Consider the following 25649-nt stretch of genomic DNA (forward strand, 5'->3'; position numbering starts at 1 on the left):
ACCTGCAATTTGTTTTATTTTTACAGAGATGCCCAAAACATGGCAGCAGAATAGACATTTTCATATAAAAGACTGGATAGCATATTCTATATGCAGGATTCTGTCCAAAGCTTGAGAAGCACAAGGGGCTTTCATTAGAGAAAATACATTAAAAATAATTTCTGATTAGTCTTTTTCTATCCAGCTGGACAGGTGCCCAAGTAATTTTCCAAGATGTTCCAGCTCCATTTAGACAAGCTTAAATTTGGATTTATTTATTTTTTTTAAAAAAAATTAAGTAAGGATTTTGCTTAGAAATGTCTAGAGCTAACAAGAACGTGGTACATTTGTCATCATTTTATGCATTTACACGACTGCCAAAATCAAATCAGCTGACTCTGGGTGGTGGACATAATTAATACAATGTATTAAAATACATTAAACAATGACAGGGCAGAGAGAACTGAAAACCTTCTCTTGCCATCATGGATTCAATTCAACCTGATCCCAGAGCTGGGAGAAAAAGCCAGGTCTTCCCACCTAAAGGGATGTAAAGTTGGGGCAACCTTATGTCTTAAGAAAAGATCATTCCAAAGGGCAGGGGACATCTCTGAGAACCCTCACCTCCTGGGCTCATAACATGACCATTTCAATGAAAGGACCCAGAGGTTGCCTTCTCCTTCAGAATGTATGGGATGGGCAAATACCCTCGGGAGCAGTTGGTCCCACAGGAAACCCAGTCTTATGTCAGGTAGGATATCATCAGCATTTTGAATTGCACGTAATCTCTAGCTTACAGAAGGGAGTTGTCATGCCAGCATAATAAATATCCATAATTAGCTGGGCTGGTCCATTATGGTCCAAATGAAATTTTCAATGGTCTTCAAGGGTGTGTAAATCACCAACAGGTTTTCAAAATAAGAAAAAAAAACATGTTTATGTAAGAACATTTAATACTTTGGTATATTACATTTGGATTTATTATGCTTTTTACTGGGTTCTTCTAAAATTGCTTTATCTGTTTCTAGAAGTGAATAAAGGAGATAAAAATGAGATAAAGCAAACTATAAACCATTTCCCCTTCAAGAATCTACAAATTATTGCTTTTTTTTGTCACCATTAAAAATGAGACAAATTATTTCAACAATGCAGCAAATAATTTTTAATATAATAAAAACATATTTAAACAGTTCACAATTAAAGTGAAAAAATTAAAAATAAGGCAGCCATCCATGGAATGATCTCATGTGTACAAATGATTTAGAAAAGACATTAAAATTACACTTTAGTGCACGGAATCAGGTATACAGCTATGACCAGGGAACGCTACCCATGAAATCATATCTGGATAACAGGGACATAACAGAAACATGTAAAAGTTCGTATCTTTCTGAAATGAATAATCTCCTTCAAATGCTGCTGCAAGGGCTTCCCATTTTCCAAGTTACCTATGGTTCATCATAAACAACACAGCAGCACAATTTATTGTTCAAGTTTTCCCATTCTGGTACAGCTGGATATTAAAAAATATTTTCACTTAGGATACAGGAAAATCACTTTTGAGCTTCTCCTTTCCACTGTTTCAGAAATTCCAAGACACTTCCTTTCAATTGAAGATACTGCGTTTCCTTAATATATCTGTCAAATATTGCAAACTTGAGTTTCTCCAGCGTAGGCAAGATTGTTTTATGAATAATGGTAATTAGGTGACTGAATGTAATGTTGCATACAGACAAAATTCATTGTAAACATTTCCACTTTCAACTCAGTCTACAACTGATAAGACTTGTGGAAGTGTTGGAATTTGTGAGAATGTATTAATGATGCATCTCTGTTTTAGCAATCCATGGCTTTCAGGTTTACTGGGAAGTTCAGAATACAAATTGGATGTGATTAGTAGTAAGAGTTAAGAAGAGTAGAATTAGACTACAAAAACAATGATTTTGCATTGATTTTTTAAAAATCTGGGCAAAGTCAAAATCCATATGCTCAAATCCAGATTTCTCAAAACTGAGCTTCTCAGTATTATAAGAGATCAAATTTCTGGAATTCTGCTACAGGATTTCTTTTATTATCTAGAAATTCCCTTCTCATAGCTCACTGCTCCAAAAGCAGTTAGCAATTAAATACTGACAAAGTATTCAAGGCACCTTTGTTCCCATACAGGAGCAAATCAGCCCCATAAGCATTTCCTACACTGCCTTATGAAGTTTATTGTGTAATAAACATCACACATTAAGCCTATCCATTGCCTTACAAATAATAATTTAGTTCTAGATACCGAGCCCAGGTTAGTGAAATAGGGAAAAAAGAATTAACAGACTTGCTTTCACAAATTTGATTTAGTTTAGGTAGCTTCCAATTAAGTTTTGCAAATAACAGTAAGCACTTAAAATCTGGCTTAAAACAGAATTCCTGACCTTCTCTCTCAATTACATACAACAATCAAATAATTTTTTAAAATGTGTGATTTAAACTCAAAACTATATCCCTGAATCCTAATTCTTCTTCCAAATATTTCTATATTCATGACATTTCAATCAAGTTTGGTGACTTGTCATTTTGCCATTATTTCCCAACTTGCTAGTTGGAAGAATTGACATTCTTGTCATTTTCCCAGCAATGGTAATTTGGCATTTTATGACTTTATTTTCAATCATTAAGTATACAAATGTGACAGGCACATTAACCAGCTCAATATATATATACCAGCTCAAATAGTACATCTGGGGTTTTTGTCCCATGTTTTGACAAATATGTTTCTAATTTTCTCTTCTAGCATAGAAGAGAATTCTAAAACTGTAATCTTTGAAATGGTTTGTTACAGATCAAGTACAACTGGCAGATCCATTTGTGATGCACCATTTTATGATGCTTGATCCACACTAGCACAGATGATTAATATTTATTGATATAAATGTATGCAGCTGATAAAGGTATATTGGAAAGAATAGCAGTCAATAGGTCTGTTGAGTATTAGCTTTAAAAAAACCTTTAGAAAGAGTCATGTTTATATTATTTAATGTTAATTCCTTTCTGGTTCTAACATTATGCCCCCCCCCATAAAAGGCAAGATTTTTTTTAATGAAAAACTGATATTGCGTACTGATGCACAACCAATATTCATTCAATAAGTAGGAACTGCCAATTAAAGCATAACCATTCTAAACAACCTTAACATCCACTGTCAAGGAAATATAAGATGTGAGCAAGGCAGGCAAGGAAAACAAGTTTCATTAATTACTGGACTGTAAAAAGTTACTGAAGAAAGGAACAGATTTATCTCATGGAATAATCAGTCCAGTAAAAAATATTTTCACTCAAACACTATCTTGTTTATAAATAAAATTTTAACTATTAAGGAAAGACTTTTGATAAGGTGATTGAAAAATTAAAGCATATATAAAACTGTGCACTAGTAACCAACATATATTTTAACCATTTATTTATTTTTTAACCAAAGGTTTTGATGGGGTTTTCTTTTTCTGGATAATTACAGATACCTTTTTGAACCACTATGATGTGTAGAATTGTGTTCTAGAGGTGTGTTGATACTCAGGTTTAACAGACTTCAGACATTTAATTCAAAACAAGCTCACAACCTGGAATGATTTTTGGTAATAATATCAGAAAGTATTAATGTTTCAGCTTTTGAGGTTGATGCCTGATGAACAGGGCTTACCTTATTCTACTTGAAAAGGAACATTTTTGTAAATAAACTAGCATTCCTTTGAATAAACACCTATTCCTTAGAAGCTCAGAACAATCTAACCTCCTGCTGAATGTGCCTCTCTTCTGTACTGTATAGCCTGTTAAAATCAAAGAACAAATGTGCTTCCATAATAATAATAATAATAATAATAATAATAATTCAATGCAAGAATCCTATCAAACTTCTTTACCTAATACAAATTTTGCCTACAACTTCATCCTCACAAATATGTTCACCAGATGATTCCTTCTAAGTCAGCCCATGCCATTATTAACGCATGAACATGTGGAAGATGTGAACAATCTTCCCGCATATTAGAAGGTAGCATCATAATGTCAAGAGATCAGCTCTGAATGCTGACATACAGAACACTTGGATTATGATTTCATGATGAATTGCAAGGATCTTCCCAGATAATATCCAAGTTCCAGCTTCCCTGAGAATAGGTAGGAAGTCATAATGAAAGTATCTTCAGAAAAAAAGAAATTACGCAGGATTCATAACTAGCCATCAAAGAGTACTCTCTCTTCTATTGAGTTTTCCCACAGTTTTCTTGTTAAAATGACGATCCTCTCCAACTCAACATACATGGGGTGGTCAACAGGGTAAGAGAGACAGCAATAAAAAAGCAACTGACTGCGGCTTTTATCAGATTGAAGGGAAAAATGCTGGTCTTCCAAGTTTTAATGTTGGTGTCCGATAGATAAAATCAGAGGAATCAAACAACCCAGAACCAATGCAGCCACCTCCAGGCGACTGAGTCCCTTGCTTCCAGCAGAGTCAGGTTTATGGCTATGTCCCACTCCACCCACTTCGGGAAGAACATGAACTGTGGCAACATATAGGAAAGTCCCAGCAGAGAACAACATGGCAACTCCAGTGGCATTGACTTCTGAAAGTGCCTCTTTACTGCTCTGTAAAAAAAAAAGGCAAAAGGCAGATAAAATATTAAAGCTCATCCTTTTTTAAATTGTACTTCAATTGCTGGTCTACTGAAATTTCAAAAACATCTTTAGAATGCATTATAACTTACCTCAAAGAGAAACTAATGTTCTGGAGATCTAACATTGCCTACCGCCAGTGGAAAATTTACTCAGCAAATTTTGTCAGTGCAAAAAAGCTAGATGGTGGTTGATGATTTACATAAAATCCATAATTTGGTGTTAGTTAAAAAAAAGGTCAAAACAAGACCAATTATTTGCATTTTGTATGGACTACTTTCACTCAAAGAACTGTTCATAATTGGAAAAAATTACAATTATCATTACTGGGAAGAATTGCAGTTGTTAAAATGAATGTTCTACCAAAGTTTCTCTTTTTGTTTCAAATGATACCTATATTGAAAAAGGATGCCAACCTTGATCAATGGCAGAAGGGTATTAACAAATTTATTTGGGCGGGGAAAAAACCAAGAGTTAAATTTAAGATTTTACAAGATGCTAGGGAAAGAGGGGGACTCAAGGCGCCGAATTTGAAATTGTATTATGATGCGGTTGCCTTGACGTGGGTTAGTGATTGGCTTAATTTAACTAACAAGAGAATACTTCATCTTGAGGGATGGGATTTGGTATATGGATGGCATGCATATTTGCTTTACGATAAGAAGGTGGACAGGGCTTTTAAATCCCATATTCTTAGAAATGCTTTATTGCGTGTCTGGAAAAAGTATTATTATAAGTTAAATTATAAAATACCAATTTGGGGAATTCCTGGACACATGATAGAGGGCGTATCTATGGTAGTGAGTATGGACATGGTTTCTTATAAGGAACTACTTAGATTGCAAGGGACTGATTGGCAACTTAAATCATTAGAGGAGTTAAGACAAGAAAACATAAGTTACTCTTGGTTTCAATATACCCAATTGAAAGTTAGGTGGAAGTCAGATCAAAAGGTTGGCATCACAATTACAGATCAAAATTTAGTAAAACAAATTAGAGATTTAAATTGTGCACATATAAAGAGGATATATAATGCTTTAATTGAATTGGATTCGGAAACGGAACTGGTTAAAGACTGTATGATAAAGTGGTCACAAAATATTCAGGAACCAATTTTGTTGGACACCTGGGAGATAATTTGGGTTAGAAATGTTAAATTTACTCAGGCTCAAAATTTAAGAGAAAATTTTTATAAAATGTTTTATAGATGGCATCTGGATCCCAAGAAGTTGTCCAACATGTATCCTAATTTACAGTCTAAATGTTGGAGATGTGGTAGTTTAGAAGCTACCTATTTTCACATGTGGTGGACTTGTAGAAATATAAAAGCTTTTTGGATCAAAATTTGGTGGAACATTCAAAAGATTTTTAAGAGAAAGATAAAGTTTTCCCCGCAATTGTTTTTATTGGGTATTGTTGTAGATTGTGATGTTAAAGAAACTAACTTGATGTTGAACATGATAACAGCAGCACGGTTACTGGTGGGACAATATTGGAAGAAGGATAGTTTGCCCACTATAGAAGAATGGGTGTTTAAAGTTTCGAATCTTGCAGAAATGTCTAAGATTTCTGCTTATTTGAAAGATCATTCACAGGAAAGATATATTTCAGTTTGGAGGAGATGGATAAATTATATTCAGAACAAATATGGGACTAAAAAGTTCCATTTAGCTTATGAGTAGATTTTAGTGGGACATTGTTATTGGTACTTTGTTTGTAGTTATGTTAAAGGGGAGTTAAAGCACATTATGAATTTGGTTAATTGTATATTATGCATAATTTTTATTTAGAATATGATTATTGTAACTATAATCCTGTATTTAGCTCTGGGAAGTGGGGGGGGGAAGTGGGTGGGTTTGGGGTGGGAGGGATTTGGGGATATATTGTAAAATTTTGTTTTTGTAAAACTCTTTAATAAAAAAAAGAACTGTTCATAATCCAGCAAAAATGCTATATGAAACAAAATACCAAATATTTAAGCATCTGCAAAATTGATTCCCCAACAACAAACATACTGATGCACAACTGACTGGTAAACATGATTAATCTGATTATTTAAAACTTTTCATATTCCACGGCTGTTTTACCTTGCTTAATCCCAAATAAGTCACCATTGACATAACAGGTGCTGCTAATGCAAAAACCAGCAAGTGCTTCCTGATTCGATTCCGTTCAAGACCAGCATGCATAAGAAACGAGACAAGCCCAAAAGCAGCAGGTGCCTACAACATAAAAGCAATAAAATATTTAATGCTCAAATACAAAACGAGTTGTACTGCCTTCATTTGCAAAATGGAATGTTTAGTGAGACCAAATGCCAGTAGTACATTACTGACCCCTTCCTTAAGTTTTCTGTTGGTGGAGTATAATGTATCATTAGTATTAAGCCCTTCCTTAATATGAGATAGTAAATCACTATTTCTAATGGGGAAAATAGCAAACTTCAAGTATAATAAAAATACATGTTTTCCTGTTCTTTATATGCCATACAAGTGAAAAAAGGTAATACATTTACAAATACATTTTAGGAAAAAAACAAAAAAACACTATATGCCATACAATTGAAAGAAGTTAATACATTTACAAATACTTTTTAATAAAAAAAACCTACTAAATGCTTATTTTAACATTAGTATTAAAAATTAATGATACACATACAGTTATGATAAAAGCATCCTAGAGAGATAAAGAGGCTGGTGGACAGCAACCTTACCAGTTAGCCTTCAGGTAATTGTGACTACAGTCATGGCATATTGTGAAAATACAATCTCCATGGCAGCCATTTAGTCAAACTAGAATGTAATTCTCAAAAATCTAAGGGATTGCTTGGTCCTGTTACTATAACAAGAAATCCAAAAGATGAAATTAGTATAGCTCCAGGCCCAGCAATCATTCAGAATTAGCTGCCATTTCCTACACAAGATCTATGTGATTCTAATGAAAATTAATTGTACGTAAAGTATCTTCTAAGTACATTAAATTCAGCAGTAAGAAGTACTGCTGCTTACTACATGTCACTACTGGGCTAGCACAAACCTCCCACATACACAGTACGTAGCTGCATACTTCTACTCCTAGATGCCATCCTAATTACAAAAGCAAACAGAAATGATTTAAAAAGTGCGCGGGTACTTTTTTAAAAAAAGAACTTTTGCACTTCATTCAAGTCTATAATTCCTCATTCACCGATGGAAGAAGCATGGGAAGGTTTCTTACTCAAAGCTTACCTTATGCAGCATAATTGCAACAAATACTATTAGCTGGACACTAGTCTGAGATGTAGAAGCAGCTGCACCCAAGGCAACACCATCAGCTTAATGAGGGAGGAAGGGGAAAAAAAGCCACACAACCATGAATCCATCCACTGATCAAAGAGTTACTGGAGCTAAATTATACAAGAGTAAGTCTGTCACCTGATTCTCTTATATTAACCTGCTCTTCCATTCCTGATGATAGTTTTAATATTTATGTTTCAGAGTAGATCCACGGCAACAGTTTTGAATCAGGAATGGTCACATAGCCAACAGTTTTGTTTAGCTCTTTGCAACATTGTTTTAAAACATATGCTTTGTTGCTATATTTTTGGTTCTTTTGGTCCCAGTAATTTAATCCAGTTGCATTTCCACATTCAGGGGCGGTCCATAAATTGGAGGTCCTCCTGGATTCAGCTTCTACTCAATGAGTAGGAACCAGCTATGATCAGGAAAACCCTTGCATATATTCATCTGGTGCACGAACTACAGTGCTGATTTTGTAAGTTTGCCCACTGACAAAGAAATGATCAGTCTATAATTTTAACGGTAGGTTTATTTTAACAGTGAGAGACAGAATAACAACCAAAAAAATCCAGAAAAACGCATTTCAAAAAAGTTATAAATTGATTTGCATTTTAATGAGTGAAATAGGTATTTGACCCCTTCGCAAAACATGACTTAGTACTTGGTGGCAAAACCCTTGTTGGCAATCACAGAGGTCAGACGTTTCTTGTAATTGGCCACCAGGTTTGCACACATCTCAGGAGGGATTTTGTCCTGCTCCTCTTTGAAGATCCTCTCCAAGTCATTAAGGTTTTGAGGCTGACGTTTGGCAGCTTGAACCTTCAGCTCCCTCCACAGATTTTCCATGGGATTAAGGTCTGGAGACTGGCTAGGCCACTCCAGGACCTTAATGTGCTTCTTCTTGAGCTACTTCTTTGCTGCCTTGGCTGTGTGTTTTGGGTCATTGACATGCTGCCCATTTTCAATGCCCTGGCTGAGGGAAGGAGGTTCTCACCCAAGATTTGATGGTACATGGCTCCATCCATCGTCCCTTTGATGTAGTGAAGTTGTCTTGTCCCCTTAGCAGAAAAACACCCCCAAAACATGTTTCCACCTCCATATTTGATGGTGGGGATGGTGTTTTGGGGGTCATAGGCTGGATTCCCCCTCCTCCAAACATGGCAAGTTGAGGTGATGCCAATGAGCTCAATTTTGGTCTCATCTGACCACAAGACTTTCCCTCAGTTCTCCTCTGAATCATTCAGATGTTCATTGGCAAATGTCAGATGGGCCTGTACATGTGCTTTCTTGAGCAAGGGGACCTTGCGGGTGCTGTAGGATTTCAGTCCTTCATGGCATAGGGTGTTACCAATTGTTTCTACGGTCCCAGCTGCCTTGAGATCATTAACAAGATCCTCCTGTGTAGTTCTGGGCCGATTCCTCACCGTTCTCATGATCACTGAAACTTCACAAAGTGAGATCTTGCATGGAGCCCCAGACCGAGGGAGATTGACAGTTATTTTGTTTCTTCCATTTGCGAATAATCGCACCAACTGTTGTCACCTTCTCACCAAGCTACTTGGCGATAGTCTTGTAGCCCATTCCAGGCTGGTGTAGGTCTACAATCTTGTCCCTGACATCCTTGGACAGCTCTTTGGTCTTGGCCCTGGTGGAGAGTTTGGAATCTGATTGATTGCTTCTGCTTCTTCCCTTTAAGAGAGTGCTCCTAATCACAGCTCAGTTTCCTGTATAATTTAATTTAATTTAATTTAATAATATTTATATACCGCCCTTCTCCCTGAGGACTCAGGGCGGTTCACAGGGCAGAATAAAATACAAATACAAACGTTAAAACAAGATTAAATAATTGCCCATATTAAAACAATAGGAATAAAATTCTAAAACACCAAGTTAAAATTAAAGCACAAAATTAAAAAACCCCACCAATCCCCATCAGGCTAGGCCGGCTTGAACAAACAGAAACGTCTTGAGATCGCGACGAAAGGAGCGAAGATCGGGCGCCATCCGGAGCTCTACCGGTAGCTGGTTCCACAGCTCCGGAGCGCCCACAGAGAAGGATCTCCCCCTGGGGGCCACCAATCGACATTCTCTGATCGGTGGCACCCTGAGGAGGCCCTCTCTGTGGGAACGCACAGGGCGCAGGGAGCTTGATGCCGGCAGCAGATGTTCCCCAAGGTACTCCGGCCCCATGCCATGAAGGGCTTTAAACACTGTTACCAGTACCTTGAATCTCACCCGGAAGACAACTGGCAACCAATGCAGCTCACGGAGCAGCGGTGTAACGTGGGAGTATCGGGAGACTCCCAACACAACTCTCGCGGCTGCATTCTGTACCAGTTGGAGCTTCCGGGTGGTCCTCAAGGGCAGCCCCATGTAGAGAGCGTTGCAGTAGTCCAGACGAGAGGACACGAGCGCATGAGTGACCGTGCACAAATCATCCCGGCTAAGATAGGGCCGCAACTGGCGCACCAGGCGAACCTGGGCGAAGGCCCCCCTAGTCACAGCTCCTATATGGTCTTCCAAGGTGAGCCGTGAATCTAGGAGGACTCCCAAGTTGCGAGCCCTATCTACGGGGGGTAATAGTTCACCCCCCCATAGCCAGAGGTGGAACATCCGAATAAACCCGGGATGAAGGTATGCAAAGCCACTCAGTCTTGTCGGGGTTGAGTTGGAGTCTGTTCCTCCCCATCCAGACCCGAACCGCCTCCAGGCACTGGGACATCACGTTGAGGGCATCACTGGGGTGGTTTGGGGTCAAAAGGAAAAGTTGGGTATCATCAGCATACTGATGATACCCAACTCCAAAGCCACGAATGATCTCACCCAGCGGTTTCATGTAGATGTTGAACAGGAGAGGCGAGAGGACCGACCCCTGAGGAACTCCACAAATGAGAGACCTCGCGGTCGACCTCTGTCCTCCTGCCAACACCGACTGCGAACGTCCCTGGAGATAGGAGGAGAACCACTGTAAAACTGTGCCTCCCACTCCCAATCCCCTGAGACGCCGCAGCAAGATACCATGGTCGATGGTATCGAAAGCCGCCGAGAGGTCTAATAGGACTAGGACAGAGGAATATCCCCTGTCCCGAGCCCTCCAGAGATCATTCACCAGCGCGACCAATGCCGTCTCCGTGCTGTGCCCGGGCCTGAAACCCGATTGGTACGGGTCTAGATAATCCGCTTCATCCAGGACCAGAGGGAGCTGATGCGCCACCACACTCTCAACAACCTTCGCAAGAAAGCGAAGGTTGGAGACAGGACGAAAGTTTTTTAATACAGCTGGGTCCAAGGCAGGCTTCTTGAGGAGAGGCCTCACCACCGCCTCTTTCAAGACGGCAGGGAAGCTACCCTCACTCAGAGAAGCCGATATAACTGCCTGGAACCAGCTGCGTGTCCTCTCCCGGGCTGCATAAACCAGCCAGGAAGGGCACGGGTCCAATAAACACGTGGTGGTGCTCAGCCTCCCCATGATCCTGTCCACTTCCTCCGGAGTCACAGAATCAAACTCCTCCCAGATGATATCGACAAGACCGCCAGTGTCCTGATCGTCAGACTCTGCCCAGTCAGAGTCCAGACCGGTCCGAATCCGAGCGATTTTGTCCGACAGATGTTGGTTAAACTCCTCGGCACGACCCTGCAAGGGATCCTCCCTCACCTCCTGATTTAGGAGGGAGCGAGTCACCCTAAACAGGGTGGCCGGGCGATTATCTGCGGACGCGATAAGGGTGGCGAAGTGGTTAGACCTCGCCTCCCTTATCGCAGCGAGATAAGACCTAATGTAGGCTCTTAGTCGCAATCGGTCGGATTCGGATCGGCTGGACCTCCAACCGCTCTCTAGGCCCCGTCTACGACGCTTCATCTCCCGAAGCTCCGCAGAGAACCATGGAGCTCGACGGGATCTGCACCGGGACAGGGGCCGCAGGGGTACAACTCGGTCAAGAGCCTCAGTGGCCGTCCTTTCCCAGGCTTCCACTAAGGCATCTGCCGAGCTGTGAGCAAGGGAGGCAGGTGGGGACCCCAGCGCTGCCTGGAACCTCTGGGGATCCATTAAGCGTCTGGGGCGGTACCATTTAATTGGTTCCAAACACCCACGGTGGGGGGTGGCAAAACGGAAGACCAGCCGCAGGAGATGATGATCGGTCCATGACAGGGGCATAATAATTGGAGAGCCCCCACCAAGATCATCTAACCACCGTCCAGATAAGAAAACTAGGTCAAGGGTGTGGCCTCCCTCATGAGTCGGTCCCAAAATTACTTGCGTCAGGTCCATGGCCGTCATGGAAGCCATGAACTCCCGAGCCAACTCAGATGATCCTCCCAGCGATGGTAGATTGAAGTCCCCCAAAACTATAAGTTTCGGGAACTCAACCACCAGCCCAGAGAGGACATCGAGCAGCTCAGGCAGGGCTGCTGCTGCGTGACTAGGCGAAAGGTACACCAGCAGCAAGCCCAACTGCGCACCAGGGCCGCATCTCAAAAAGAGAGACTCACACCCGACTATCTGAGGAACAGTGGCCTCCCGCGGACACAAGGTCTCCCTCATAACAACAGCCACACCCCCACCCCTACCCTGAGCCCGAGGCCGGTGCAGCACCCGGAAACCTGGTGGGCAAAGGTCAACCAGAGGAATCCCGCCCTCTGGGCCCAACCAAGTCTCCGTGATGCAAGCCAGGTCCGCCTGCTCACCCTCGACCAGATCACGAACGAGAGGAGCCTTATTAGAGACGGACCTGGCGTTCAAATACACCAGCCGGAGCTCAGGGGGCTAAAAGGGGTATAAAAGACACCTGGGAGCCAAAAATCTTCTGACTGATAGGGAATCAAATACTTATTTCACTCATTAAAATACAAATCAATTTATAACTTTTTTCAAATGCATTTTTCTGGACTTTTTGTTGTTATTCTATCTCTCATTGTTAAAATAAACCTACCATTACAATTATAGACTGATCATGTCTTTGTCAGTGGGCAAATGTACAACATCAGCAGGGGATCAAATATTTTTTTCCCCTCACTGTATGCCCGTTCCTGGACTTGGGAGTCTTTTGTCACAGTCCTTCATGCCTTGGTCACATAACACGGAACAAATTAATTGAAGATTTAAAGTTCTAAGACTCATTCTAAAAGTTGAAAAGGGAATGTATGTTCGAGAGCAGGAGATTAGGTTCTAAAAATTCAGATACATTGCTATAGTGTTTGAAACAAATGTATAACATGGCAGTAGTAAATGTATTTACTGTGCACTTATAGTTAAGTACTGTATAGCAGCAAGACAGAAGCAGTATTTCATATTACAATATACACAAAACGTAAACCCACAACATATTCTTAACTTTACGTTTTAATGGTTTTGCAAACAAAAATATTTGTTTAGATCTTCTTTAAAACTTTAAAAGATTTGTCTCCAAACATAATTCTAGAAGACTAACATTGGGAATAAAAGCTCCAGAAATGTCTCCAACAAGCCTATAGACTGGATCAAATATGTATTTTCCTATTACAAATCACTATAGCCCTGAGCTGTAAAGAATCACCAGGGACATATCCCTGCAGTTCGGTTTAGTCTCCTCTCTTATCTCAAAGTAGATTACGATAACTTGGGGAGAAGAATAAAAAGAAAGTCCACAGCATTATTCCATTATTAAGAGCAGTAACTACTGGGATCATGTCATCATGTCAACACTAACTCACATAACTTGACAGTATCTGTGTCATTTTTTTTAGAAAAACATAAAAAACCAACAAAATTAACCTACCTGCTGCATGGACAACTAGTCCTAGTGTAGTAGTAATTTTGGAATTGCCTGACCTTCCTGCTTCTGGGTCTGAAATAATTAAGGAATCTTATCAAAGAGATATAAATAAGAGAGCAGGAGCAGAAACTGAAATGAAGAAACATTACAAAGGTTAATATTTATTAGAAGTTAATATAGGTTAAAAAACCACTTTAGTAAAGTAGTTAAGGTGATAGATGGTCTAGAAACTACAGTAGAAGACTGAATTCTAGGCATTTTATATAGGATAATATAATAATTACAATAATATTATAGCGCATACCAAAAATTTGAATAGCACTTAGAAAATCTGCCCATTGACATTACAAAATGCCACACAGTTTGTATCTGCACATATAGGCTGATACATTGTGACATTCTAGGTTCTTGTGAGGAACTTGATGCATATGAAGGTCAACACCAGCTAAAGAACTGGCAGCTGTGACTGGACATTATCATGAATAGATCATAATAACATTTTTTCACCAAACTAAACTATCTCTATTCTTTGAATCTTTCCTTCCTTCTTCCCATTTAAGGGATGGAATATTCTATGAACTTGAATCCTTTAGAAAGATAGTTTAACATTTATTTATTAATTTAATTTAATTTAATTTAATTTAATTTATATGATGCCCACCTTGCCATCAAGTGGCTCTAGGCGACTCACAACAAGATAAAAATGACAATCTGAAACATTAAAATGATAAATACTAAAATTAAAATTAAGAGAGGTAGCTAAAGAAGGAAGCAAAATACAATTGGGTGGAAACAGAATCTTCTCTTAATATACAAAACACCTGCAATATGGAATGCCCCCAGCAGGACACCAGGCCAATCAGCAGACCCAGGTTTTAAGCCCATCTGGAAGGCCAAGAGGATGGAGGCGAATTAACATTCACAGGTAATAACAGTTAAGCAGTGAAAATATCACAGTGGACCTTTGAAATGCAGTTGGATGGAACAGTCAGAAAATCATGGGCTCCATATCACTTTTACATGGTTTAACAATGATTTAAGTCTAGTTCCTGCCAAGTAGAATGTAACTATGGTTTCCAGGTTATTATGGGTTAAAGAAGATGAGATGATGTTCTCTGTGACATGCTTATTATATCAAAATACTGAGGCTTGGTGTGGAAAATATGTTTCCACATGTATTTGCATGGAACCAAGCACAGTGTATTCAACATTCAAGTATTTCTGGTTAAAATACGATGAATACTTTCTGCCACTTTCTTTGTTTTGTAGCCGAAATCTCAAAAGATAATTACTTGCTGGTTTAGTAAATTTTATTTAAAGCTAAAAGTTCATTTGTTCTTGGTTTTTTTTAAAAAAAAGAAACTCTACAAATTCCATTAAAAGTTAATGGAGAGTCTCCATTTAAAGTCTTTCCTGTGCAGGTAGTCTTCACTTAATGACCATTTGTTCAGTGACAATTTGAAGTTACAACAGTGCTGAACAATGTTAGTTATGGCTGGTCTTTGAAGTTATAGCTGTGAAAGCACTTCCGTGGTCACATGATCAAAATTTGGCAGTCCACCTGCATTTATAACCATACAATTGTGTTTCAATTCTCCCCCACCTATCTCCCCTCCCATTACAGCCCTTTTGACCACCCTTTACTCCATTGCCCCTCCCCTCAGCCATCCTGCTGTCAATCTTTGCCATCGTCTTCCTCCTGTTGCTTACAAGGTGTGTCTGTCCTGGCCCTTTGCAAAGCAGCTCTGGCCACATGAGGCCTTGCCATGCTAGGGCAAGACCAACAGTGCAGGATGGCCACAAGGGCAGAGATTGGGGTGGGTGGGGGAGGAGAGAAACAGGCAGATAGGTGAGAGCAGTAGGGCAAGATAAGGGTGATGTCCTTGCCTAATGATAACACAGTCCTAGCCACAACCAGAACTACTAAAATTGCCATCGCTGAGTGGTGCAATCATGTGATATTTCACCTAACAACTGCATCCCTTAGCGATGGAAATTCCCATTCCAATTAGAGTTGTTAAGTGAGGACTACATATATACTATTTTTTTCACCATTAACAATGTAAACTTTTGACCAAATGTTATGCTGCAAAATTTTAAAGGTGAAAATGTTAATTTTATTGCAAAATTCACCCCCCTATCCTTTTTTTAATACAGACTATATCATATGCAATGAATATTCATTTATTTAAATATTTCTGAGAATTGTTCTCACTTTGATTGCCTATTAGGAAAAAATTGGCTTACCATCTGCAGTGTGGACGTGAGAACTGCCAATCTGATCTACCAGCAGCATAAAGACAAAGCCAAGAACAAGAGAAACACCAATGTAAGCATGTAATCTTGAATGGTCATGGCTGTGGTTATGATCATGCACATCTGGAACATCTGCTTTCTCAGATTCAATGGTCTTTTGACTCTCACTGACTGGGTGGTGCTTTGCTAAAGGAAACCAAAAAGTACAGTTGAAATTAGAATTGCAGTCCCTAACCTATTAAAAGTCAAATCAAAACATGCCCCAGGGTATTTTTAATTTTAAAAGTGACTAATTAATTTTCAAATCTTGTAATTTTTTAGAATAAAATTTAAAATTGATCAGAAACATAGTTAAATTAACATGACCTCAATGTCATGTTAATGACATTGTATCACTACATCTGTATGTAACATCACATAAATAACTGTTTCATCAAATAACTGAATGAAAGCAAAAATGTATATCTGCAGGCTTAAGCAAGCAGACAGGAATCTGAATTTGTAAAGGTTAGGAATAAGTATTTTGGGCAAAATACCTCCAATGTCTAATGAAAGACTTCTTTTTATTGTATTCACTTTCTATTTTGGCAGAAAACTCTATGGTTCAGATCAAGGTACACCCCACTGCAATCTTTTCCAACAGAGATATTTGATCTTCATTTCAATAATATTGATAAATATATAAATATATCATGAATATTTACACTTTGTAGTCCATTGTATAATTTAAATAAACAAATGCATGTGAAAAATGTAAATACATCCATATATTTATCACTACCTTCATTATCTAAAATTAGGTGCACAAAATGTGAACATTACTACTGAGGATCTGGGAGGACCTGTCATATTGGAGTCATTTAGTTTGATTTGCTCTTTTTTGCTGAAGTGGGTGGTATCACTCTAGATCAGGGGTAGGCAACCTTGGCTCTTTTGTGACTCGTGGACTTCAACTCCCAGAATTCCTGAGCCAGCATGGCTCAGTATGGAAACCTCTCCATTTCTCCTTAGCATGGCTGGCTCAGGAATTCTGGGAGTTGAAGTCCACGAGTCATAAAAGAGCCAAGGTTGCCTATCCCTGCTCTAGATCAAAAGAGCTGTCTAACCAGAAGGAGATCTCTGATCAGAAAGGAGGTTATAGATATCAATGAGTGATACTGGACATCAATCATCCCGTTGTGCAGAAAATAAGTGGAGAAGATTTCAAACAACTGTCAACTTGCCCAGGCCAGGCCAAGGAGGAAAACCAAGTTGCTGAAAAAAGGAATGCCATATTTTCATCTGACCCACAAGTCCTTCTCACCACTACTGATGTTAAAGGGCATGAATCTACCACTAGAAAGCTGCACAAATATACACTGGAAGTATGCCACAAGGAAATCTTTGCTGCCCAGAAAGAACACATCAATTCATCAATGCCTAGAGACAAACACTAGGACTTCTAGAACAAGGTGCTCTCGACAGCCAAGGCAAAAACATCAAATTATTTGGCCACAGTACCAGGACACATGGTGAAAACCAAAGGCAACATTTCACCAGATGAACATTGTACCAACTGTAAAGAATGGTGGTAAAAATGTTAAGGTTTGGGGCTGTTTCAAGACATGGGGAGATCTGTGATCACCATCAAAGAATCCACTATGAATTCTTCATTGTTCCAGAGGATGTTTAGCTAATGTGAGATTTGTTAGAAGATTGAAGCTCTACCAAAAGTGAACCTGGCAACATGACAATGACTCTAAACATTCCAGAAAACCCGCCATGCTGTGGGGTGATTTGAAAAGGGCTATGCACGCAAAAACTCCTCAGACATTGCAGTGTTGGAATAATGTTGCATGGAGTAGGAAAAATTTCTCCCAGTTGATCTCAGAAAGTGATAGACAGTTATAAGAAATGTGTATTTGAAATTGTTTCTGCTAAAGGGAACAATACCAGATATTAGACTATAGTTATACTTTATTTATTTTTTCAAGTATGGTTAGACACTCAAGGAATTTCTCTACAGTACAGAAGCACTCAGTGTATTTGCAAAACAACAGAATATAATACTAACAATAAAGTTTACAGACAATAAAAGAGGGAAGTAAAAACAATAAAGGGGATAAATAATAATATGGCAGCCATATCCTAGGGTTTAACATACATAAGCACTGGGGGGAAAAGTAGTATTTGAGTCAAGAGTGTGCTTACTTTTTCTACAGAATGAAATAGCATATGTTATTTTTGTTAACTAAATGATTCCAAAATAATTTTTTATAGCATTTTGTTCAATTAGATCACCTCTTTATGTCCCCAGACATGAAGCATGCCCCCATTCTCCTGGCCTTTTGGAAAGGTGTGATAACATGGCTTGTTTTAAGCTCACAGAGAAGCATACAGCTGTGAGGAAGGTTAGTGCCCTGAAAGCCCTCCCCCTCCTTTTAACTGTTAACACTGATTTTTAATAATCCTTGCCTCATTTTTTATCTTACATATTGTTATTAATGTTTTAATATTTTATTTGTACATTGTCCGGAGTTCCTCTGTAAAGGAGATGGCTAATTTAAAAATTTGACAAATAAATATATATATAATATTGTTTGACTGAAAACAAAATATTGGTTAGTCCATGTATGATAAAAAAAGAAAGAAAAACTTCACATCAGTGTACTTTTTCCATCTTCAAAATTTGCATTTGTATTTATTTAAATTGCACAATGGACCACAAATGTAAATGGTGAATATTTGTTATAATCAATATTGCTAAAATGAAGATCAAATATCTATAAGCTGATATGTTGAAATATCTATATGTTGAAAAAGTGGAACAATCCAATGGGGTGTACTTCCTTTTTCATGTGACTGTACTTCCTATGTGGATAACAGAACAATTAGGGTGCTGAATAATAAAGAGTCTGCTTTTAAAAGATATCCAAATAATAAGAAACATGATAAGAAGCACAGAATTTTCTGCAATAATGATGAATACTAGAAACATGCTTTGAAATGACCACTATCCTTAGATTATCACATCATACATTAGCCACTAGGCACGGCCATTTTGCATGACTGCCCCAGTGAGCCTGACAAACTATTCTCAATCATATTTGATCTTCAAATATACCAACCAGAATGCTTCTATTAAACTTCAAATTTAAAATGTTATTAAAATGCGTAACATCATTCAAAACTGAGAGAAATTAGATTAGATAACCTTTATTGTCATTTTTTCCTGTGGGCACAATGGCACACATTAAAAATGAAATTTAGCTGCTTGCTCTCAAAGTGTACACATACATAACACACATTTAAAACATACTATATACAACATATGTATAGACCTACACCCTTACACATAAGGAACATATATTGGAACTAAGTGTTCCAATATAAAGTATAGAGTAAACAGTGAAATCTGCAGGCCTATTAAATTATGCAAATCTCAAATGTAGCATTTGCTCATATTTTCTTTTTCATTGTGGCTGGACTATGAATTGAGAAACCTAATCCTACTAATCCACTGAACTCTTTTCAAAGGTAGGAAAGAAACTCTTAATTGTGTATTTGTGTTTTCTCCATCCCTTTAGAAGTGACCATTAGGACAGCTACTGTATCTGGTGCTTTGGATGGACCCAAATTATTATCCTCCAGACAAATGCAGCTGTTTCCAGCAGTCCATCTGATGCAGGGGTTAGCAGAATAAGAGAGATAACCAATAAGAGAGATAACCATGAAGAAGGGGGAAAGAATTAACATTTGATAGCTTGCAGTACTCTGATTGCTATTTGGATGTTTGTCTCTCTCGAATTGAGATGCATTCTATCTATCCACGTTCTATTAAAATGGAATGCAGGCCTGATCCCTCCCCTTGCAATTACATAGTACTTTTGAGAAAAAAATCACAGTTGCCGGGATTATCAATTTCTGCAGAGAGAGACAAATATCACCAAACTAAAATGATGCAAATTATCCTTTTCTCAGCTACTGCTGCCTCCCCTTTACTGAATTGTCAAATATCTGAAACTACCTGTTAAGGATACGGGTATAGTTCACTCTTCTTTTTTTCTACTCTTATTTTCTTTTGGGTATTTGTTGGAATTTGTATGAGTTTTTATCCTTTCAATTTGTAAACCTTAATAAAATTATTTGAAGAAAAGATGTAGTTCAGCATGCTAAAAATGCTTCAAGGTATGCTATCAAATAATAGGTTTAGAGAAATAACCTTTGCCTCATCCCCCAAATTAGCAAACATTGCTTAACAGTCATGTAATGCTCGAACAAGGGTTTTGAACTGAAGTTATTATTAACAGGGAATAATAGCCAATAATGAGAGCCAATTTGGTGAAGTAGTTAAGGCATGAGTCTAGAAACCGGAAGACCTTGAATTTTAGTCCTGCCTTAGGCACAAAAAACAGTTAGTTGACCTTGGGCAGTTCCTTTTTCTCAGCCCTAAGTAGCAGGCAGTGGGAAACCACTTCAGAAAATAGGGAATCTCCAGGAGTCAAAAACTGAATCAAAGGCAGCCCCTTTCCCCCTCCCCCAAATCCAGTAACCCTGGAGTTTTATGGAAGGCAAGGGGGAGGGGAGGAGTAAGGAAAATAATTTGGCAAGGTTTGATAAATCCTTTTAACTATTTTAAAAATGAAAGTATTATAAGCACCAGAAATGTTCTGTTTTTACTCATTTTTTGTTTTTAAAAATCCAAGCAATATTTATTTCTTAATTATATTTATCCAGGAGTTTTTTTTTTTGTTATAGAACGCCCAGAATGGAGTTCCAGCACCTTTTTTGGATGGAACCTTGTAGGGTAGGCAAGGCGAGTTGTATGACGTGTGTTGAGTTCCGGCATTTTTTTATTTTTATTTTTTTTACAAAAAAAGCACTGTATTTATCTGAGCACCTAATATTAGATGGACTCTAGATAGCTTAGAAAAGAGGCCCCCAACCTTTTAGGCACCAGGGTCCGGTTACATGGAGAGAGGCTTTTCCGCAGACCGGAGGGTGCGCGTTTTTGTGTGCTGCCTGCATCCTGTGGATGGGGCTTTGCTTGTGTTGACTGGTTGCTGGCATGCTGCAGCCCAGTACCGGTCCACGGACCGGGGGTTGGGGACCCCTGGCTTAGAAAATACGCTTATTAAAAATATACAAAATTGAATGACTAAAACAGTAATAAAAATACAACCGAAAACCATGTAAAACTTAAAGAAATGTTATTGCTAATACAGTTAAACCCCAAAGTCCTCTAGGAAAGCCATGTTTCTCATCTGCTTAAGGCCATGAGAGTTGGGGCTATCATAATAAGCCTAGATAAGTGTTTCTGTGGCCAAAATAATATGGTATCCTCCACTGAGAAACTCTAATTCCCTGCTTATCTAAGTTCCACCAAACCCATATTTACTTTCTTAATGCCTAACAGCACTCTGTTCTTTCCCTCCCTCATTAACATGAAAAAGATTTCAAAGAGGGAATAAACTATTAAAGGCTTCACTTTTAATATACATAAGGCCTGGCGATTTGCTGTATTCCTCTCCTGTTTAAGGAGCTTCTGGGTTGAAAGGATTAGCTGGTAACAGCACCATTTCTTGGGGGGACACCCTGGGGGGGGCCTCCTTTCATGTCCCATTAAGGAGCTGGAGTGAACAAGGGCAGTTGACCCCAACCCTGCAGCAGCTCTCAGGTCACGAAGGCAGGCTTGCTAACCCCCAACCCAGTGTCCTAACCATGTATGCCAGCAGCCCCCAACCTTCTGGGCAACAGGGACCGGTTCCATTGAGAAAGGTTTTTCCGTGGACCAGAGGCTGTGTGATTTTGAGTGCTGCCTGCATATCACAGATGGGGCCTTGTTTTGTTTGCATGGCCTGGTTTCTGGCATGCCACTGACCGGTGCCGGCCCACGGACCAGGGGCTGGGGACCCCTGATGTAAGCCATCACACTGTACTCTAACTTGAGACAATTTAAGCATTGTTAAAATATTGAAATTGAAACTGATAAAATCATGTATAGTTGCCCAAGAATGGTAACCATGGAGTATGTCGTATTATGTTGGTCTCCTCTAAGATATATATATATATATATATACATATACATATAAGTATTGAGATTCTGTAGAAAACTGGACTGTACTACCAAAATGCCTATGTTACAATCAAGTTCTGTTTTATTCAAAATTCCTTGTACCAGAATAAGAGTCGTTTTCTTACCCTCCAAAAGGTCTTCATAAAGTGCATGTACTCCTTCAGGCACAATGACAGCCAAGGCAGTTCCACAAAGGAGCCCGGCACCAAGAACTGTAACCAGTTTTAATTTTTCCTGAAAATAAAATTTAAAATAATTAAAAGAAACGTGAATATATGTGTGTGGATGTGTGTGAAATATATATGGAGAAAACAGTCACATCCTTCATCTCCAGTGCCTACTTTAGTGGTGAATAACTGAGGTGCTCTAACCCAGCTGTTTCTCTAGCTTGGAACTGGAAAAGGTCATGGACCTCTTTGCTATCAGACCTTTGAACCAAACTGTATTGTTCTTCCTGTCTCTTTCCACTCCAACACAGTCAGAAAAAATTACGTTCTCTTTTCATTATCCTCATCCTGAATACAAAGTATACTTACACAAATAAAAGAAATATACAAATGCAGTAATTTATTGTTTCTAAGTACATTATCTGAACTGAGGACTGTTTTACATTGATATTTACATAACCTGTTTGATTCTTATTCCAGTAAGATGACAAATTTCAAAAGAGCAAATAATCACTCGAGAGATTTCTGGAATGCACATGCATAAAACACACATTTTAGCCTATACAGTATAAGCACCCATTAGATTAATGACAATGAATTGTCTGTTAGAAATTATTTTTTAAAAAATAATCCAAAGTAAAACATTCGATCATATGAAAGCCACATAATCCTAGCCTTTAAAGATGCAACCATTATTAAAAGTAACAAAAACCAGGTTTTATGGTTTACAATATAGAGACTATTAATTATAATATACACAATCCACAAATGCTTTTGGAATGCTTTGTTCAAGACACCTGATGCTGTTGTATTTTATTAAGGAAATTAGACAATACAAATTTACTTGACAGTATGCATTTGATGCTTTCAGTGAGCTGCTCACATTATTTTTTTATTTTGCATATATAACCCAGCACTAATCTTCCTTTAAAAAAATTGAAGGCTGCTCACAGTATGCTGAGTCTCTTGATTCTGGCAACATCGAAATAAGATTAATGAAGAAATATATGATTCATTAACTCTGGAAATGCATGTTACTTAAAGAATTGGAAATAGACTTTTCTATCTCAGTGTGAAACCATAGGAATTGGCAGTTAAAAAAACAGATTTAAATTATTAATCTTAGATCTGTTTATTTAGTTTCTTTGATTTAAACCATTCTGAGATTTTCACAAACATTTTCAAATCCTTACAGCAATTTCAGTTTACAAAATTATTTTCTCACATAATTTGGAAAATAAAGAACCTATTTTTTTTAAGCAGGCTGACCTGATGATCACCCACAAGTATTAGGTATAGGTAATAAGCCAAATGACCAGGCAATTGGCTTGCAAAATTTTGAAGAATGCAAGTAAGTTTACATGTTTCTTTTTTCTGTGAACAAAGTATTTGTACAGGATGGAAAAATAACATAGCTAAAATTTCTTCAAGTTATTTTAACCTGGCATTCTGTTTTGTTATTTTTAGACGTTAGGTACTTTCTGCTTATCAAGCTTTACTTCAGTATCAGTTCCATATGCTTCCCTGGATTTGAATTTTACTTTTGAATTGTGCAGTAAATGAAATTACATTTGGCTGTGATTATTAAAATAAGTTGCACTTTTGCAGACATTTTTGTATAATCAGAATAATTTTTTATAACACCACGGGGATATTTTGGCATTATGTGTATAACTTGAGTACAATGACAATTAATATATAGAGCTGCCTTTGGCTTGCTGAGTCTTTTAAAATATATTGGAAAGTATTCCTTCCAAAATAATATTTTACTATATTGCAGATAAATACAATGTGGACATGTATTTTTTTAAGACTCAATTTTAAATGCACATATACATGAGATCAGAGAAAAACAACTATGTAAAATAAGTATTCTCTCTTCAAGTTTCAGCTAACTGTACTGAAAAAACGAAAAGGGCAATTATCTGGAAAAAAAACCCGTTTTTTGCATATAGCAAAATTATTTCTTATATCAAATTTCAAAAAGACTGATATCCTCAAACTTTAAAGCTGCTGAACATCCGACACCACAAAAGGAAACTGGGCTTTGCAGAAAGAATTGGGAGAGGAAAATCCTCTAGCTGAGTAGTCAAAATATCTCATTTTTTTTCCTTTCTGCCATTTTATCTTTCATGCCGGGTCCTAATTCTGCAATACAAGTTATCAAGGTAAACAAAAAAAAAAGAAGGGCTAACCTAAAGGAGGCGCTTATTCCAAAGTTTATTTGCGAGGATGTTTTCTTTCCTATTGTGTTAAATTTATTTGTTCTTTACAACACTCCCACCTCAAGATCGGTCTCCAGAAGTGAAAACTAACACCGCGGCTAGAGAGCCCTTGCTCTCCGATGGTCACCACGATGTAAAAAAGATGTCGAGACTCTAGAAAGGGTACAGAGAAGAGCAACCAAGATGATTAGGGGGCTGGAGGCTAAAACATATAGGGAACGGTTACTGGAATTGGGTATGTGTAGTTTAACAAAGAGAAGGGTGAGGGGTGACATGATAGCAGTGTTCCAATATCTCAGGGGCCGCCACAAAGAAGAGGGAGCCAAGCTATTCTCCAAAGCACCTGAAAGCAGGACAAGAAGCAACGGATGGAAACTAGTCAAGGAGACAAGCAACCTAGAACTAAGGAGAAACTTCCTGACAGTTAGAACAATTAACCAGTGGAACAACCTGCCTCCAGAGGTGGTGAATGCTCCAACACTGGAGGTTTTTAAGAAGAGACTGGACAGCCATTTGCCTGAAATAGTATACGGTTTCCTGCCTGAGCAGGGGGTTGGACTAGATGACCTCCAAGGTCCCTTCCAACTTTATTATTATTATTATTATTATTATTATTATTATTATTATTATTATTATTATTATTATTATTCTTGGCATTCTTCTGCACACCTGGACGGCAGGTGTTCAGAGCCTTCCTTCTTACCTCGGAAAAGTTTACGGCCAAAGGGATGATGCCGGCCACATAGCAGCCAATCAGCATAGCGAGAGAGAGCAAACTAATGGATAAAAAATCATCCATGGCCGGCTTCTCCTCCAGCCTCAGCGGTTCAACGGCTCGCCGCGGTTCAGCAGGGAATTGGCCCTCGCGGCTCCCGATAAAGCCACATGGGCCGGAATCTGGCTGCGCCTCGTTAGCAGCAGGCAAGCGGGCCAGCCAGTGAGGGGCACCCCGTTCCCGGCTAAATTGGCTGTGTGGCCGCTTCTCCTCTTGCTCGCAGCGGCTGGGCTCCGCTCAGCTCAGGGAAGAGGCCTCATTACCGAAGCGCGCTCCTCCTCAGCCAATGAGGAATTACACCCGTGGAAACAGAAGGCGGGAAGAAAACCCGCCTGCCCTTCCTCGCCTATGCCTCCGTCTCCCCTCCGCTAGTGCCGTAAAGGCCAAGTGGCAGTCGCCCTCCACTTCCTCTCCCCTGCTCAATTTCCGGGAGACTTGGCAGTTGAAAGGAAACGTAGAAAGTCCAGCGTCAGTTGCTCTTCCCCTTCCTGCCCAGTTTAAGATGGCA

At 38.8% G+C, this 25649-nt stretch overlaps 1 protein-coding gene across 1 annotated transcript; it reads right to left on the reverse strand.

Moving 5' to 3' along the window:
- Positions 1-941: 941 nt before the first annotated feature.
- Positions 942-25564, reverse strand: SLC39A9 (solute carrier family 39 member 9). Its single transcript, XM_081340810.1, has 7 exons — positions 25070-25564; positions 22100-22208; positions 15911-16105; positions 13667-13735; positions 7860-7945; positions 6720-6854; positions 942-4605 (listed from the first exon to the last, which is right to left on the reverse strand). Exons 1-7 carry the CDS (start codon positions 25163-25165, stop codon positions 4375-4377), a joined length of 921 nt encoding a protein of 306 aa, XP_081196936.1. The 5' UTR covers positions 25166-25564; the 3' UTR covers positions 942-4374.
- Positions 25565-25649: the final 85 nt, after the last annotated feature.

Source organism: Vipera berus (assembly GCF_964194415.1).
Source record: "Vipera berus genome assembly, chromosome: 1".
Lineage (NCBI taxonomy): Eukaryota > Metazoa > Chordata > Lepidosauria > Squamata > Viperidae > Vipera > Vipera berus.